At 38.9% G+C, this 18,017-nt stretch overlaps 1 protein-coding gene across 1 annotated transcript; it reads left to right on the top strand.

Moving 5' to 3' along the window:
• Positions 1 to 925: 925 nt before the first annotated feature.
• Positions 926 to 16,838, top strand: LOC100540358 (protein SCAF11). The gene is made up of 8 exons (XM_019612922.2): positions 926 to 1,063; positions 1,976 to 2,065; positions 3,305 to 3,411; positions 6,354 to 8,849; positions 10,344 to 10,687; positions 12,910 to 13,128; positions 13,558 to 13,677; positions 14,035 to 16,838. Exons 2-8 carry the CDS (start codon positions 2,046 to 2,048, stop codon positions 14,161 to 14,163), a joined length of 3,435 nt encoding a protein of 1,144 aa, XP_019468467.1. The 5' UTR covers positions 926 to 1,063; positions 1,976 to 2,045; the 3' UTR covers positions 14,164 to 16,838.
• Positions 16,839 to 18,017: the final 1,179 nt, after the last annotated feature.

Here is an 18,017-nt window from a genome sequence, read left to right as displayed (position 1 = left end):
AAAAAAAAAAACTTTTTAGGAGAAACTTACTATGATAAAATGGATAATGGTATTGTAAGCTGGCTTTCAGTGCCTAAGTTTCGTAGAGCATGTAGAAAATGACTGCATATTTGAGACGTAAATAATGTATGTCTTACAAAGTTTATTTTTCTTTGGAGTAAATATTTTCTGTAAGTTCCCATCTTAAAATATGGATGATAGGGAATGAATAGGAATGTCTCAGTCAAATTCCAGCTGGCATTAGCCCTTGAGGTGATAGGATACGTGGCAAAAGCAGGTCACTGTAGATTAGTGTGTCAGTCTGGGAGCTGTCTGCAGGATTATTGTTCAGGGCTTTTTTTGTCGGCAGCCCAGTGCACAGCAGCAGATTCAAGCTGTTTACTGAACAGTGCAAGAAGCAGTGTACTAGTATACAATGGTTTGTTAGGTGTTAACTCCTGAAATGAAAAGTGGTATCTGTTGAGATATAAAGATGATTCCGAGGATTTTTTCTGTGTGAGGGTGCAGTAAACAGACGTATCATTTAACCTTGAATTTTCTAATTCTATCTAAAAGTAAAGAAGAATCCCAGCTACTCACATGTTTTCTTTAGATGGAGCATGCAATGAGCAGAAGGGATTTGTCTAAAGGTGCTGTGACTCTTTGCTGTGATTCATTACGTAGCAGAAATGGGTATTGTGAAGCAGTAAATTGTGGGGTCATGTATGTATAATTTCTACATGAAACACTAAGGGTTTTACTATGAATAGTCTGTAAAAATGATTTTTATTTGCAGAGAGTGCATGCGAAATTTCTTTTTTTTTCAATCTCAAAACTCCCCATTTGATGTAATGGCAAATGGTACTAATACTGAGCCTGCTTATTCTGAGCTGAAATGTAGCTGACATTTAATTTCAATGCATGATTATGTATTTAATGCTAATCATTCCATTTTGCATGTTATTGTTTCTTTATAGACCAGAAGACACACCTGTTGGAATGAGTGCTTCAGGACTAGTTTCTATAGTACACTTCCAGCCAATTGTAGCAATGAAGAATCCTTTCTTAGCTGTAAAAATGACTGGTTAGTGTATACCAATGCTCAAAATAAACTTAGAGTTACTGTATTGTAGATACTGTAGCTCCTTCTGCTTCTATCTGTATATTACTGCCTTGCAATATTTCGAAGTTTTACTGCTTTTATATTTGTTACAAATCAGCAGTTAAAAAAAGATAAACACTTGCAAACACTTCAAAATGAGTACAGTTAAATCAGCATCCCAATATCTGCTGTGTATTCGGCATAAAATATTTAAGGTTGTGCTCTTGATTTCATTGATTTAATAGGAATTTAGCTCATATTTCAAGTCCTTGCAAAATTGAAGCCTGGAGTAGAAGAGGGCTAGTCCTGTTATTACTAGAGCAGTTAGTAAAACAGCTAGCAATAAATCTCCTGTTTTGTAGCAGAAACAGTTGTGGTATTTCGTTGTTTGGTGACTCCAGGAGGAACACTTTCAATGTACACAAAGCAATTTTGCATAATGAACCTAGTACTTAAGGAGCACAAGAAATGTTTTTTAAAAGGAGAAAAAGACTAGCTGAGGAATATTCTAGAATAACATTATTTGGACAGTACGACCTCGTAAAAAGAATAATGTTAGTATGTTTTCAACAGTTCATAAATGAAAAATCCATAAATGGAAAAAATGCAATACATACTAAAGAGGTACAAAGTTTTCCCCTTCTTTCAGCTCTCCAGAACACACATTTTGTGTCCTATTTTTCATTTTCTCACCTAAAAATGTGTTTACGACTTCTGCTATCCTTGCTATGACTGCTTTTCCCTTCAAACTGTATATGTATATATTTGCATCATAGCTGCTGAAAGTTATAATACAGTTGAATTTGAAAATTAGCAACTGATAAAACAGTTATTGAAATAAGGAATTCTAATAGTAAAAAGGTATTATTAAATGACATGATATTTGTATTTTAGTACAGAATTCACAGAAGTCAATGCATTGATCAGGCAGAAGAGACAAGAACTGGAATTGTCCTTTTCATCGATGCTTGCTAGAGTTGAAAGGTATATGTCATGCTATTTTTATGTAAATGGATTTTCTTCTGTGTCTTGTACTATCACAGAACCACCAAGGTTGGAAAAGACCTACAAGATCATCCAGTCCAACCATCCACCCATCACCAGTAGTTCTCACTAAACCATGTCCTTCAACACAATATCCAAACATTCCTTGAACACCTCCAGGGTCAGTGACTCCACCACCTCTCTGGGCAGCCCATTCCAGTGCCTGACCACTCTTTCAGAGAAGTGAAGAAGTTTTCTTTAATACTTGTGATGAGCATAGTAACTACATTTACACGTTCATCTATCGCTTTTCATTAAAATGCAAGCTTAAACATATTTTTCACTTAATTTAGAAGGTAGTGTATATGAGCTCTTAAAATTATTTCTATCATTTAAGATCAGGGTGTGTTTGTTCTAATGTTAGTCTGACTCTGACTTGCCTTCATGGATGGTTCTGGCGCTTTTTTTGACTGTTAGTAAACAAATTCATATAGAAAGAGTAAGAGGGATTTTTTTCAAATGAAACGGAGCATGAGAAATTTTTTGTCAGAGAGCAAATAAATGAGTATTAAAGCATACCCTAAAGATATCTTCATGAATCTAAAGTAGAATTATAAAAACAATAGATTTGAAGTAAAAAAATATGTGTATATATAAATAGATCAAACTGGCTCTCTTTAATATTAATTCTACAACATACCTCTGCCTTTGGCATAAAAAGGACTACAGAAATTAGATAAGAGATTTTTGATTATAACGAAAACTGCACTTCAGATTTTAATAACAAGTTGTGTATTTCTTTTCACACGCTTTTCCTTAGGGAAAGTTTAATTCCAACTCAGTGATAGCTTAAAAGTAGGTAGATTACAACTAAATTTTTGTACACCGTCTCTCAGATTTCTGCAGAAAAAGCACTGTTCTTACACTGAAGTGCTACATTAGCATTCAGGATTTTTCTTGCAGTAGTATAGTCTACTAATTTGAAGTAGTCTCTTTGTTACAGTTGTGTTTGACTTCAAGTGTATATTGCTTTAACATAACAGACTTTCTTCGAACTGTTTTACCAGATTAGACCTCATGGTAGGCCTGGAAGAAGAAAGCTTTGTTTTCTGTCAGCTTTGTGTTTCTCTCTACACTGAGAGGTAGAGGCCTTGTGTTTGCATAATGGTCTTGAGCATTCTTTCCAAAACTTCCTGCAAACGACTCTAACAAATAACATTAATGATTTTACTTTTACAGAATTCCTTTAGTGTCTTATGGAGCTGAAGCTGAGACCTTTCTTCTCACTTCTACTGCAGTGGCAGGGACAGTTCTTCCAACAAATATCAGGCCTTTGGAAAACTTTGGTAAACTTTTTTTTTGTAAGTTTTCTTTATAGCTAATGTGGAGTATTGTTAAAACATGATTCTCAAAATTCAAAGCAGAGTGTATAGCTGCAGCTGAAAACAAAATGTTTTGAAGTTTGATGCTATTTCAAAATCAGCTGACGTATTTCTTAAATTGGAGTATACAACTTGAACTAAACAGAAAACAAGTGTTTTATGTAACTTAATTCAGTTCCTAAATTCAGAATTTTGTCTCATGTTACAGCTTTTTATCTTATTAAAGATACACTGCATTATGATACGTTCTGAGTATTGAAATATACATCATTCTGGATACATCATTCTGATGTATTCCAGTGTATATTTTCTGACTGACTAGAATAGTCTGCAAACTGCAATATATGGATCTCTTTGAGTATGTCTGCAAACTCAACAGGGCAGAAACTTGCAAAGGTGTTGAAGCTCCACAGTATGACAGGAATTTAGCAGAAGACAAAATACGGAAGGGATTACCTTTCTCCAGTTGCTTTAATTGCCTGTCTCTCCGTACTCAGCTAGAATGTAGCTTCTCTTCTCATTGTCTGCACAAATTTCAGAAGTGGAAACAGAAGAGTGCTGTTCTTTTAAATCTGGAGATAATACCTTCTTTGAATTTGAAATTAGGCCACTTTAATTTGACTAGTAGGAAAAAAGATGGAAGAGATTTTGGTCTCTTTTGGCCTACTTGAATCAAGGAAGTGAACTATTAGGAAGAATTAAGTAGGAGGATGATTGAAGAAATACTTTATTAGTTCATATTCTGCGTTGTTGTTAAATGTACTTATTTCACTTCCCTGTTTCCCAGTTAAAAAAAAAAAAAAAAAATTAAATAGGTTACTTCCTCTGGCTTTTTTTGGCAGTTTAACTGATGCTTAACTATTTCTGCTTCTGGTAGCAATGAGTGTGTGGTAGCTTCTATCTCTTGATTTCCTTTCTCCTTTTAACTTACACTGTCAGGCTTCTTTGCCATGTCCCAGTAGCAGAGGGAAAAATAATCAGTTTTTCTTTGAGTTGAAGAGTATTTCTGTAATCTCCAAAATACTTTTCAATATTGGATAATTTAGAACAGATTAATTACCATTGATAATTTCTGCAACTGACTTGCAAATACTGATGATATTGTCAACTATTAATGCAAAAATTGAAAGTAAATGCCTTATGCTGTCTTCTGGGAGAAGCAGGAAATGGAATCTTTATGAGGGGTGAAAAAAAGGATATATGTTTTTTAAATTTACATTTTTAAATATTTTTCTCACTCGCCTAGGTTAGAAGTTTCATATTTTACATTTTGAAAAGTAAAATTACCAGGCTAAAAAGACAGCAAACAAATTTATTTCTGTAAATATGCTTTTACCACGCCTAAACTAGAGTTCACATATTTAATGTAATAGATTGTTTATGCTGTGGACAAAGTGGATGACAGTCATCAACGTTGAAACCTAAAGCATTTTAGTATACAGACACTAAAATTTTAAGTAATCTTCAGATTTGACTTGAAGACTCCTGCCAGCAAGGGACATGCAGGAGGCAGAGTCTTCAGATTTCCCTAGTGGATCCACTGGGGTGGGTGTAAAGTGTGAAGAATGCCCCCTGTGGATTTGGGGCACATTCTGGGAGTGTTCCTTCCCCTTTCTGCATAAGAGAGGAAACGCACAGGAAAAAATGTTAGGGAAAAAAGCAAGGAGAAATTAACCTTTTAGAGATACTTTTAGAGATGCATGGCAAGCAAATATGTGGAGAAGAGAGTTACCTCTTCTCTTACAAGTAATATGAAATGAAGAGGCAGAAGATGGAGGAAACAAGGGTAAAAACTGGAACTTTCTGCAAAGATGAACAATGAGAAAAAAATGAAAAAAAAAATAGACGTGGAGATTTTTTTTTAAATGTGTTTTTTGAATCTGTTTTGATGCTTTGTCTCATTCCTCTCTTATTTTTTTAATATATGTTCTTAAGTAGCTTATAAAACAAATATTTAAGTATTTGTGAGATGTGATAAATTAATTGCAAAATCTGTTGAAATTAATATTTCTAAGCAAATTTCTACTATTTGCGTATAAAATGAAGCTGTGAAGAGAATGAATTTAAGGAGCAAATTCTTTATTCCTGGAGTGTACGCAGAGTATGAAACAAAGTAATGGATATCTCAAGAAATTAATATAGTTCTGAATTGAGTATTACATTTAAGTATATTTACTTAATTATCATTTATCTTAAATTCTGGAGCTGTCACTCGTAAGCTTTCAGATATATTGAGTATGTACAATCTATTCTCTCTGCTGCAAGGCAGCAGAATTTGTCCAGTTTGCCATGGAGTGCTCAGGGACTTTCTTAGAACTTTGGAATGAGTTTACACTGTCAGAAATTAGATTTTGTAGAGAGATATGTTGTCAGTGGTACTTCTCATCAAGTGCTTCCCATGTGATTGTCCCTGATAGTTGTCTGAAAATCTTACTCTAGTACTGAGTTTCTCTTTTGTAGTATTGAGCTTCGCTTCCATAATATTGAGTCTTCACTGACAACAAGGCCTGCACACAAGAATGATGGGAATTGCTATATGCTAAGAATATCATATATTTACTTTGTTACTTTTGTAATGGTTTAAATGCTGAATATCGTTCTTGCTTTATCAGTAGTGCTTTAATTGTGAGTACCATTATGTCCGTATAGCCATGTCAGCACTGCTTCTGAAGTGCATCTCCTGGTGCCTAATATTTGATTTTTGTTAGTCTGATTCTGTTCTTTAAAGAGTCTGCACTGAGGTGGGGTGGTCTTGATTTTAGCTAGTTAAGCTGTGGCAGCATTTCGTACTGTATTGTATGTTGTATTATTTGATAATATCCATTAAACAGGAGTGTCATTTTATGGTCTTAATTGTATTTGTGTAAATGTTTATTACCAGGCATTAAGATTTCTGCTTTTATTAGAATCTTTAGGGAAAGGATATGCTGTTGCATGTGCCCAAGAAGGAGAAGAGAAAAAGCAAGCATCAGGTTCATCCGGCACTAGGGGAGGTAGAAGGAAGTCTGTTAATACTACTCCTAGAAGAAGGTCTGCACGGAACACCAAAAACGAAACTCTGAGTCAGTCTCGGAACTCACCTCGGTCAAGCAGTTCTGGGTGCAGTGCCCCTGATGGCAGTAATCCACCTCTGAATAAATCCTTTTCAGAATCAGAGAATGTTCTTCCAAAACGAAAAACAAAAAGAATCGGTAAACAACGAACACCTCTGGCTAAAAAGAAACTGAGAAGTTCTGCACGTTCTGAAAAATCATCCAGTGATTCAGCGGATGATGACGATGATGACGATGCTGAGTCTGAAGCAGTTCTTACAGTAGATAAAGACCAGCAGTCAGATCACGAAAGCAGTAGTGCAAACCTTCCACAGAAAAATGATGCAGAAACAGAATCTGCTAATGGATTAGAAAGCTGTAATGAACATGCAGAGATTGAGGAAACTACAGGAGAATGTGAGGAAGATACTTCAGGCAATGGAGATGTAAGCTTTTCTGTCCAGGAATCTACAGTATTGACTTTAGGAGGAGAAAGTCAGGAATTTGAAATAAAAGATCTTAATGAAAAAACCATAGAACTTGAGAATCAGGACGCCTGTAAAAATAATCTTGAACAAATTGAAACAGCGACTAGTCCCAGAGATAAACTGTGTGCAACATTTGAAAATTTACATGAGACGTTGTGTAGTCCTCGGGAAGAATTAATTGAGAATATAAATACAAAAATACATGAACCAATAACTAGTCCAGAAAACGAATTACTGGAACATCCAGAGCCTTTGGAGCAAGATCAGCCATTAGAGAGCCCCAGAAGCAAATTGCATGACCATACAGAAACCATAGAAGTCGATGATGCTAAGGCAGAGGAAAAGGCAGTAGTGGACTGTGCAAGTACAAATACTCAAAACTTTAGAAGTGATAAAGACAAGGAACTAGACAGTAATACTTCTACAGATGCATCAGAGCAAGCCTTAAAAAAAAGCCCCATGCCGGAGGGTGAAGAGAACAGAACTTCGGAGTCACTGACGATAAATACTGAACATAAGCATTTTGGTGAGGATAACAATGAAATGATACCAATGGATTGTGACTCATTTTGCAGCGACCAGAATGAACCTCAGATTGAACAGTTGCCACCAGCTGAAAGTATAGAGCAGGGAAAAATGGACTCCTTACAGTGTGACGCAGCAAACTCTGCATCAGTTTCAGGATTGTCTGATGAAAAAGATGAAACTGTTCACCAAGAAGGAGAGTGTCAGTCAGAACCCAAAAAAGAAAAAAAGACTCGAACAAGACGGTCTCGATTTCATTCTCCATCGACAACTTGGTCTCCTTCTAGGAAAGACAGCAGGAAATCTCAGTCACCATCACCTAAAAGGGAGATGACCAGGGAGAGGAGTTCCCGATCACCCAAGAAAGAAACTGTTGGGGAGGGAAGGAGATCCTTATCTCAGTCTCCAAAAAGAGAGACACTCAAAGATGAGAGAAAAACACCATCTCGATCTCCCAAGAGGGAAACTGTCAGGGAAAGCAGGAGGTCATCTTCTCGGTCAAGGACAAGGGATTCATCTCCAAGACAAAAGTCTAGATCTCGGAGCAGTGATAGAGATTGTCAGAGAAGGGATCGTGACAGAGAGAGAAGAAATAGAAGATGGTCCAGGTCCCGGTCCAGGTCCCGGTCACGATCTAGGTCAAGATCACAATCAAGGACGAGAAATAAAGGCTCTTCATTCTCTAGAAATGAGAGGGATGGTCATTCACCTCGTTGGAAAGACAGATGGGCAAATGACAGCTGGAGGAGTCCCAGAGGGAATGATCGATACAGAAGAAGTGATCAAGAGAAACAGAATGAAAGTCTAAAGGAGAAGGACAGTATGGAAAAAAACAGCGATACTCAGTGTTCTCCAGACAAGCGGAGGAATGATTGTCCAGACTGGGTAATGGAAAGGATAAACTCCATTCCGGAGGTCAAGAACAGAGACAGACCTCATTGGGAAGACAGCAGACATGATAATTCAGGACAGTGTTGGAATAAAAACTTTGGTTCAGGTTGGTTTCCAAACAGGGGGAGAGGTCATCGTGGCAGAGGTGGGCGTGGAAGAGGTGGTTTCGCATATGGAGACCAGAGTGAAAATCACTGGCAGAGTAGAAAACCTCTCTCAGGGAACTCAAATGGTTCTGGGAATGAAGCTACAAGGTTCTCAGAGCAGCAGCCGTACAAGCGTAAGAATGAACAGGATTCTTTTGATACGCCTGCTGATAGATCTGGGTGGACATCTGCATCCAGCTGGGCTGTAAGAAAGACTTTACCTGCTGATGTGCAGAATTATTACTCAAGAAGAGGACGAAACTCATCAAGCCCACAATCTGGATGGGGAACTAGACAAGAAGAAGAGACACTTGAACAAGGTACACGCAGTTTTGATACAAAGCTTAGTCACAGATGCAGTAGATGAGTAAAATTCTAGTCATGTTGTTCTGTTAGTTGATTAGTTCTTCAAAATTGGGAGTGAATTCATAGTAATTTTGCAATGTGGAATATGGACTTCCAGTGTTTTATCAGGAGTTTGATGGCTTTTTGATTTTGCTCAAAGTCAGAATTTTTGTGTTACTTACAGACAAGGCATCTAAAGAGTACAACTTTATATCTTCTTGGCTGAAGAGAAAACATCCTCTTCATGGTTACTTTTAGCATCCCCCTGCTAATAAGTTATCCCCAGATCATTAACAGTAATAGTAAATGGTAGATGTAAATTGTATTCAGAAATGAAAAAGTCCAGCTCTGAAGGCACCACGCTTGCCCTTTCCTATTGTCATGTGGCTTTGCCTTTTGTTTTTATCCATTTTTATCTTACATGCCAACAGTGGTGTTCTTTTCAGAGGCAACTGCACCAAAGGCTTCTTTTTTTTGGGGGGGGGGCAACTTTGTCAACCTCCAGTTTGCTACAGGAAAATATATCAAACCTTTAATTGCAAGTATCATGATTTTGCAGACATTATTTTCCATAGTTTAGGATAGATCATACTAGTATGTTTTTTTGAATCTGAGCTTCAGACGAGAGTAATCTCTCAAAACTGGATGAAACAGACTTGATTGGTATCGTGACATGGTCCTGAGCAACATGCTGTAGCTGGCCTTGTATAAGAAGGGTTGGACCAGATTGAAGCATAAGGGCTTAAATGCTGATCCCTTTGAATGAGCTGAAAGGATTCCTCAAGGAAGGGATTCTGAGGGAATGAGAAATGGATCTAGATTTATAATCCCTTGACCATAGCTCAGACCTACCTGCTTCGCTTTCTGAAAGGCTCACTGCTTGTACCTTACACTGTAACTTTTTATCTTCTGTTGAAGGTAAGGTTGAAATAGTAAAGTCATTTTCAAGAGTGTCACCCCCAAGAGGTTATTTTTACTTGTAGGCTTTACCTGTTGCGCCATCGCAGGGCTTTTTAATAATTTTCTGAATACTGGCATCTTTCAAAATTGGTTGACAGTGAGTGCATGGACAGAGGAGAGCAAAAAGTAACGTATCCAATAGCATGAAAACTAAACAAGTTCTGTTGTCTTTCTGTTCTTTTGGGGAGGATTTTTGTTTCATTGTGATGGAATAATGTATTGGTTGTGCTATGGGAACAATTAGAGTAATGGAAATTCAAAATGCAGATCTGCATAGTAAGTGACCTTTTTTTAAATTCAGAAACTAGCACTTAGCCCAGTGATGTGTCTGGTGATGAGTGCTGTATAGTAATGTGATGCACTATCTTTGAAATATTCAAATAGAGAACTCTTTTAGAAACTCTATACTTAATGAAGATTTCAGACACCTAGTTCCACATTTTACTTTATAAAACGCGGATTTTCTACTTCATATACTGTCTTTTTTTTTTTTTTTTTCCTTCTGATAGATCCAAACCTCAAAGACCAAGGCAACCAGCAAAGTGATGGTTCTCAGTTACCAGTAAATATGATGCAGCAACAGATGAATGTAATGCCGCAAGTGAATGCACAACACCAGCCTATGAATATGTTTCCATATCCCGTGGGTGTCCCTCCTCCTATGATGAATATGCAACGAAATCCTTTTAACATCCCCCCTCCAGTGCCCATCCATCTCCATACCGGAGTGCCTCTCATACAGGTAGCTGCTCCCACAAATTTGTCTCAGGGATTACCTCCGCCTCCACCTCCACCCCCACCATCTCAACAAGTCAACTACATTGCTTCACAGCAAGATGGAAAACAATTGCAGGTATGCTTTATCAGAAGCCATGGAAAGAGCACTATTGAAGTAACATACTTAAGGGTTCTTAAATTTAATACTACCTACTTGGTAAACTTATACTTGCAGTTTCTTTCTCTCTTGCCTGTCTTCTCTCACTCCACATCAGATTTTAAGTAGAAGTATCCATGAGAGCTTGAGATGTTAGGGGACTGTAGCTTTTAGATAATAATACATAGCACCACAGTTGTTTTGTTTGTGGTAGTGAGATGTTCTAGGTGGTAATGGAACACTGAAAATTCTTCTATATTGTCCATTACCTTTTTCTCCTTCGTTTTGGAAATTATCAATTTCAAATTTTCCCCTTCAAAGTCAGTATTTCAAGCTTTAGGAGATGCTTGAATCCCTTTTCCGCATCATGTAGAAAGTGACCTCAACCCCTTTGTTACAATTCTTATCCCTTGGTTTGTTGTATGAGCAGAGGGAAGTTATCAAGTATTTCATGGCATCAATTTGTTCCATGCTTCCATTCTCCAACTGTCACCGTCTCAGCAGCTCAACCACCCTCACTGCCGCCACGTTTTCTGTTCTGTTTAATATTTTGAGCCTTTTTGTTCATAATTTTCAGGCTTTCTTTGGTAGGTTTTACTTATCCCTTCTTGCAAGATTCTCCTGGTGCTGGGTGCCCCGTTTGAGACCTTTTTGCTTTATTACTCAAGTTTCAAAAACTCCGCTGTGCTTGGGCAGATCAGAGCATCTTTTTGTGCCTTCCAAGATAGTTTAAAACATCCTTTGTGTATGTTAAGCCCTCTTGTAGCCAGCTGTTTATATTAAAAGCTTTTATATTAAGGAAAGGAAAATGAACAGCTTCCAAGACAGTGAGTGGCCGTGGAAGGAGATGTAAGTAATGCCAGGTCTGTGTCGTACATAGGATTCTTAAGGGCTTCACTGAGGTTTGTCCTTCCCTTCTGTTGCGGGCCACCTGCTCTAACTTGAAATGCTTTGCCCTGCATTACAGATAGAAAAAAGATGTACTAGAACAATGCTTTCTAAACCTGTTTTCATTAATACCTGAAAATTTGTAATGTATTGATAAATTCTTAACATAAAAACATTGAAAGAATGCTTCTTTAACCATTCATGTATTCAGGAAGAAAAGTTCCATGGGAAATACTGAGTGGGGTTACAGGCCATATGAGATGCTTGAACAGTGAAACAGCAAGGTGCTATTTGAACTAAAATGCCTGTAGATTACTTGTTGGTTTCATTTGTACTGTCTGTAATTAAAATATTTTCACAGTTAGAAATTCAATACACTTAATCACTAAAACAGAAGAAGCCGGAACGCGTTTTGTGAACCCCTGTGAAACTTACTGTCTACTAAAGCAGTAGGCACAGCTTTGTAAAGACTGTGTATTGCCCCAACGTGCAGGCATTTGATAGGAAAGCCACTGGTATATCTATTGCTGTTCTCTATCAGCAGTGCTCGTGGTGCCCTTTGGTGATGTCTGGAAATACATAGTAAATGTTTTTTCCTTAAGAACAGATACAGGTGCTTCAAGGAGCAGCATTTTATCTCTAGCCTTGAGCAGACAATAGGTGTCGACACGTTTGAAATTCCCGTAGAAGTTCAAGCTGGTAGTGAACACGAAAATAAATATTTTCAAAGCAGCATCATTATCATAGAGTCATATAATCACAGAATGATTTGGGGTGGAAGGGACCTTTAAGATCATCTAGTTCCAACCCCCTGCTATAGGCAGGGACACCTCCCTCTAGACAGGTTGCTCAAAGTCCCATCCAGCCTGGCCTTGAGAGCTTCCAGGGAGGGGGCATCCATAACCTCACTGGGCATGATTTTGTTTTAATGTTAATCTCATGTACAGAATAGGGACTCCTTTTCTCTCCAATGACAAATAAAGAGGTTCTGTAGCCTTAAGATTCCTTCAAAATGCACTAAGGCTGTCCAGGCCTGTTTGCAGGATATTTTGTCACCGGGATCCCCATCGGAGCCAGAACGTAGCAACTGTAGCAGTAATGTGGTGGATGCCTTACTTTTCAAGTTTTACTTTTTTCTTTTGAGTAGATTTGATATTATTTGCATATTTTCCAGAATAATTAAGCTTGGAAATGACCTGATGAACCAAAGCATGTGGTATTGATGCTTTTTCAGTAGCTGCTGAAACAGGTGGAAACGTACATTATCCTTTGGTATGAGAATGCTTTAACTACCAATAACTTTTTAAAAACAGGGTATTCCAAATGCTGCTCATGTAAGTAATAACATGAGCACTCCAGCCTTGCCTGCTCCAGCAGCAGTCCTGGGAAATGTGGGAACTGTTCAGGGACCAACTTCTGGCAATGCGACGTCATCGAGTCACAGCAAGGGCTCTAATGCAACTGTAAAATTGGGAGAAAACAAAGCAAGTGTAACGGTGGAAGCCAGTGCAGATAGCTCAAAGAAGGACCAGGCAAGTTCACAGTGTCTATATGTGTATATCTACATACATGCATGTGTAATGTGCATAAATATATGCAATATATACATTTTTTATATACTGAAACTGTGGTAGCACCTCCTGTGTAAATCCCTTAATACACCTCATCCTGTCATCTGTGTGATACTCTGACAGCTCTGGGCTATAACCAACCAGCAGCTGTCTCCTTGTAATGCAGTCTTATTTAAAGCATCTCTATTACAGATATTATTGTAATTGCTGTGGGACAGCAGTCCATTCTTTATAAACACAGGCAGCTCTCACAAGTGCTGGAATTTGAGTAAGGGGAGCATAGTTTTTTAGTCCTCTGTAATAACTTCTGTCTGATAAATGTTGTGATTGATAAACTCGTATGTAGGCGTTGAAAATAATACTCCAGTTTGTGGCTTTTTTTTTTGTCAGAAATTGCTAATTCAAGAAAAAGCAGCACAAGAAGTCAAACTAGCTATTAAACCTTTCTACCAAAATAAAGACATCACTAAGGAAGAATATAAAGAAATTGTGCGGAAAGCTGTAGATAAAGTAAGTTATCTATTAATAAAGCATGAAATGCTGTGTTCCAATTGAGGTTGGCTTGGGTTGGATTTTCTGACCACGTGGGAGCAGCTCGTAGTTGCTGCGAGGGAGAACAGGAAAAGCAAAATTACCTTTCTCCATTCACATGAGTTTGTCCAGCTGATGGGATCAGAGCTAACTTGTTGTTTGGAAGAGTTCAGCAGGAATTGGGAAATAGTTATTGGTGAAGTTTTGGTGCTTTCCAAAATTACACTGAGATGGGGAAGCCCTGGGGTGCTGGGAAAACAAATACTGTGCAGTGATGGCTGATTGCAGCTATTTCAAGCATTCTTATTTTTTTTTTTTCCTTTAAAACTGTTGTAGGTTTGTCATAGCAAGAGCGGAGAAGTTAATTCAGCAAAAGTGGCCAATCTAGTGAGAGCATATGTAGACAAATACAAACACTCACGGAAAAAGAACGCGGAAGAGGCTGTCTCCTGTGAAAGGAAATAATGTCGTTTCAGTTTTTAATTTTATTCTCTCTGCAAAGTGCAATTTCATCATGAACCGTTAGCTGAAAATTGTACACGGCCGTGCTTTGAATCTGGTTTTGATAAAATTATTTTTCAATGTAGTATATAATGTTTTGTTCTAATGAAATACAGAGCTGCAGGGCGACTTCTTTATTCCTTTTTAAGAGCAGATGTCTGAAAAAGGAAAAAGTGTAAAGAAGAATCATTAGGAATGTATGATTGTGTGGATACGTAGATGTACAGCATTTTGACTTGAATGGCAGTGCATTAAATTAGAAATTTGTCTGAATACGTTGATTTTTGGAGCAGGTATGTACAGTACATCTAATTGGTCAGATGAAGGGGGAATTTTTTGTTTTGATTTCTCGATGATAGCAAAGATGAAATAATGTATTGCCTTGACAGATACTTTGAGCGCTAACTGGACAGGCTGACCACAGGGCTCACAGCGTGTATATAGAAAGCACATGGAGTTGTCTGAACAGAAGAACTGTTTAGATTTTAAAAAGAAAAATCATGAACAGTAGAACTCAGTGCCCCAACTCAAGGGCACTGCCTATCTGTTGTAACACCAAATAAAAGTTATGCTGCTTGGTTTTGTTTGTGAAGTTTTTCCATTTGTTGCAAGGTAGTGGGATGAACTTGATGAATTTTTGTGCTGAATGCCTTCAATCACCACACACCAACAACCTTAGCTCATGCCTAATCCTGCCCTCAGCTAGCACAGCAACAGGGAGCTTCTGTTCTGGAGCTGGAGGTTCAAGCACACCAACTCCTTGTTTCTTCAGGCAAGACCAAGAAAAGTTGCGGTTGGTTCCTAGGCTTCTGACTCATCAGAGACTGCCAGGTGTACCAACCCGAGCTGTGCACTGCTTCCCTTTGTTACCTAGGGCCTGGAGCATGGAGCACCACTGGAAGTGCACCATCTTAAGTGCACTGGCTTTTATACTTCCCTAAGCACTTTCTCTAGAGAGGTCAGTGGAGGTACCATAGGCATTCTGAAAGCGGCGGGTCATAAAATGTGCTAAAAGAATGCTTTCACCTAATGAAGAGCACACATAACTAATAGTGCAGCAGTGAGGGTTGCTGGGACGAATACAGGCTCCTTTTGAGGAAGACAGCTTTGGACTCCTTCCAGATTTGAGCAGGGAAGAAGTGTTTCTCTGAGCTTCACTCTGAGATAGAAACGCTTTCCTCGGGAGAGGTGCTGCTACCACCCCAGTGCTGCCCTCGGGCCGGGCTCTATCGCCTTAGTGGGGGCTGTTTCACCAGCAAACAGTGCAGACAAAGCATCAGCTGATGTTTCTGATAGATTGTCTTCGTAGCCAGAAGTTCCCCAAATTACCTTTTTTTAACAGAAAGCTCATCCTTACCCTCTAAGTAACTTCTGCAGATGCCTGAAGATGAACTAAGAGAGATACAGCTGTAAAAAAAAAAAAAAAAAAAAAAAGTAAAGTGATGTTTATCACTTAATTATAACTTTCTACAGACTTAATGAAGCTTTTGACTGTCTATATTTATTTTTGTGTGCCTAAATAAAAATACTATGTAAATTAGAAAGTGATATAATACATTTTTCTACAGTCAAGCCGGGTTTTAGATTTTTCAAAAGACTCAGTTTTACACTGTGGTAGCAATTTGTATGAGCTCTTGAGCTATTTGAAGCTAAAATGGGTTAGCACTTTTGAGAAATGTAGCAAATTATTGCTATGTCAGTCCTGGTTTATCACGCCACGCGTACTTATTTTTATTACATTTTACTTCTTTGGATTTTGGGAATTTTAATGACTTTTTGTATCTTTATACAGTCGAGCTTTGCTATAGAGCTCCTTTCAGGAGCCATGTAAATGTGTCTTTTTTTTCTTATAAAGGAGAGGTGGAAATTGCGGGGGGAGGAATGATGGAGGACCTGAGCTGGGGACGTGGGGTCACTGATCCCGTTTTGCAGCTCCTGTTGGGCTGTGAGCTGCACGCGCTGCCATCTTGGTGGGCTGGTGGCTATAGTGATGCTCCACTGTATTTCAGCATGAAGAATATGGGATAGATTGGAACGTGATCAGGAACTTTACTTTGTACAATAGAATATTTCAGAACTTGACAGAAAAAAAAATATGCAATTCATTGCAATTTCTATGCTGAACTTAAAAAAATATTGCCTTAATACATAGACTTTCCTATTTTTCCCAAGAAGCAGTACGGTCTCTGTTGATGTGACTGCCCATGAAGGCATGTACGTTAACCTTGTAGTCATGTTTCTGTTAAAATGGTATGAGAGCTGTATTTCTATTTATTGAAAGCCTTGTACTGAACTCCTGCATGCACTAATACTGAAGGTGAGGGCTGGGAGCACGGAGCCCAGCCCTGCCCTCTGGAATATCCAGAACTCATTCGGTCCAGATTGCCATGAGGAAAATAATTACAGAACTGTACTTTCTGAGAACTCAGGCAAATCGGGAGGGTTTTCCCTCCACTCCTCTCACTGTCTCACTGTGCATGCTGCTTGAATGTCTCATCCTGAAGATGTATCCTAGGAGCACAGTGGCTGTCCGGAGTTACTGTACGGTGTTTGTAGCATGAGGCTGGAGTGCTGTCTACTGAAAAAAAAATAACTAGTTTTGTGTAGTGCTTAACATTTTCTAATAAATTCTTTTCATTAAGCTGTCAGTACTCCGTGTTTGGTCTTCAGTGGTTCTGGCTAAAAGTTTACTGCAAGAAGCAGCATTAAGAAATACTGCTACTTCTGTGCATATTCATACTTAGTCTTGTTTTATGTTGTCTGGACTCCTCCTCACATCTGGTTTGTTTTCAGTTGGTCTGCCACCTTTCTGCCTTGTCTACCTGCACATGCTGCAAACTGAAGACAAGCGCATGTGCAGCATTCATTTGCCACACGTGCTGCGGTGATGACAGTTCTTGCCAGACGAGGATGGGACTGCAACCAGCCAGGCCCTGCCCTACGCATGAGAGCTGGAAGGGCTGCCCAAGTAGAGGGCTTGGCTGGAGGAGCCCCAGCCATCGTCTCCTATCAATAGTGGGAGCTTTGCTCCAAACATTTCATTGCTTCCCAGGACTGAGGCATAGCCCCAGTTCCACGCAGACATTGTCGTATGGTTTGTGAAAGAGCCTGCTCACCTTTTGGAAAATTTAGAGCCCCATTGTTAGACATCGGCTGTTAATATCTGGGTGTTAGCAGCTGTGGTGGAAACAGACTTACCTTGCTTGTGTTTACTGAAAGTGCACTAATAATTTGGCATGGGGGCTTACGGAAAAAGTACTGCTGTGACAAGCAAGAATGGAAAAGGACACGACTCAGCAGCTTCACTGGTGACAGTGAGGTATAGAGGTGCCAGGCTGCTGAGGCTGAGAACACTTCAAAAAGGAAGGGCTAAGAGGCACATAGTGCATCGCGGGGGCTGGGCTGGGACTGCTGCTCCGTGGCTGTACAAGGGATGGAGATAGCTCACTGCAGCAAGGGAAGGCAAACAGCAGGACATTATTGCCAAGAAAATATAGTAATGAGGAGGAAAGTAATTTAAGTAAACTAACTGTAGTTAATTAAGAATTAATTGCCTAAATTGCAAATCTGTCTTATTTCCACAAACCTGCCTGGGGCCATATCTGCGTCAGGTGTACTGATGGCACAAACTGCCAATTCAGCTATTGCTGCAGAGAGGGTTTTGGTACATTTTGGCTGATGAATGCCTACCTATGCCAACAGGTGCTATTTCTACAGGGTGAGCACAGGGGGGGGTTCCTGTGCTGACTGTGGTTTGGCCCTGCATGGTTCTGTCAGCAGGACCCTGAGGGAGTGCCAGAGTGATTCGGTCAGTGCCC

Source organism: Meleagris gallopavo, chromosome 1 (assembly GCF_000146605.3).
Source record: "Meleagris gallopavo isolate NT-WF06-2002-E0010 breed Aviagen turkey brand Nicholas breeding stock chromosome 1, Turkey_5.1, whole genome shotgun sequence".
Classification (NCBI taxonomy): Eukaryota; Metazoa; Chordata; class Aves; order Galliformes; family Phasianidae; genus Meleagris; species Meleagris gallopavo.
Note: the sequence above shows the minus strand (reverse complement) of the source record. Positions and strands in the feature narration are given on the sequence as shown.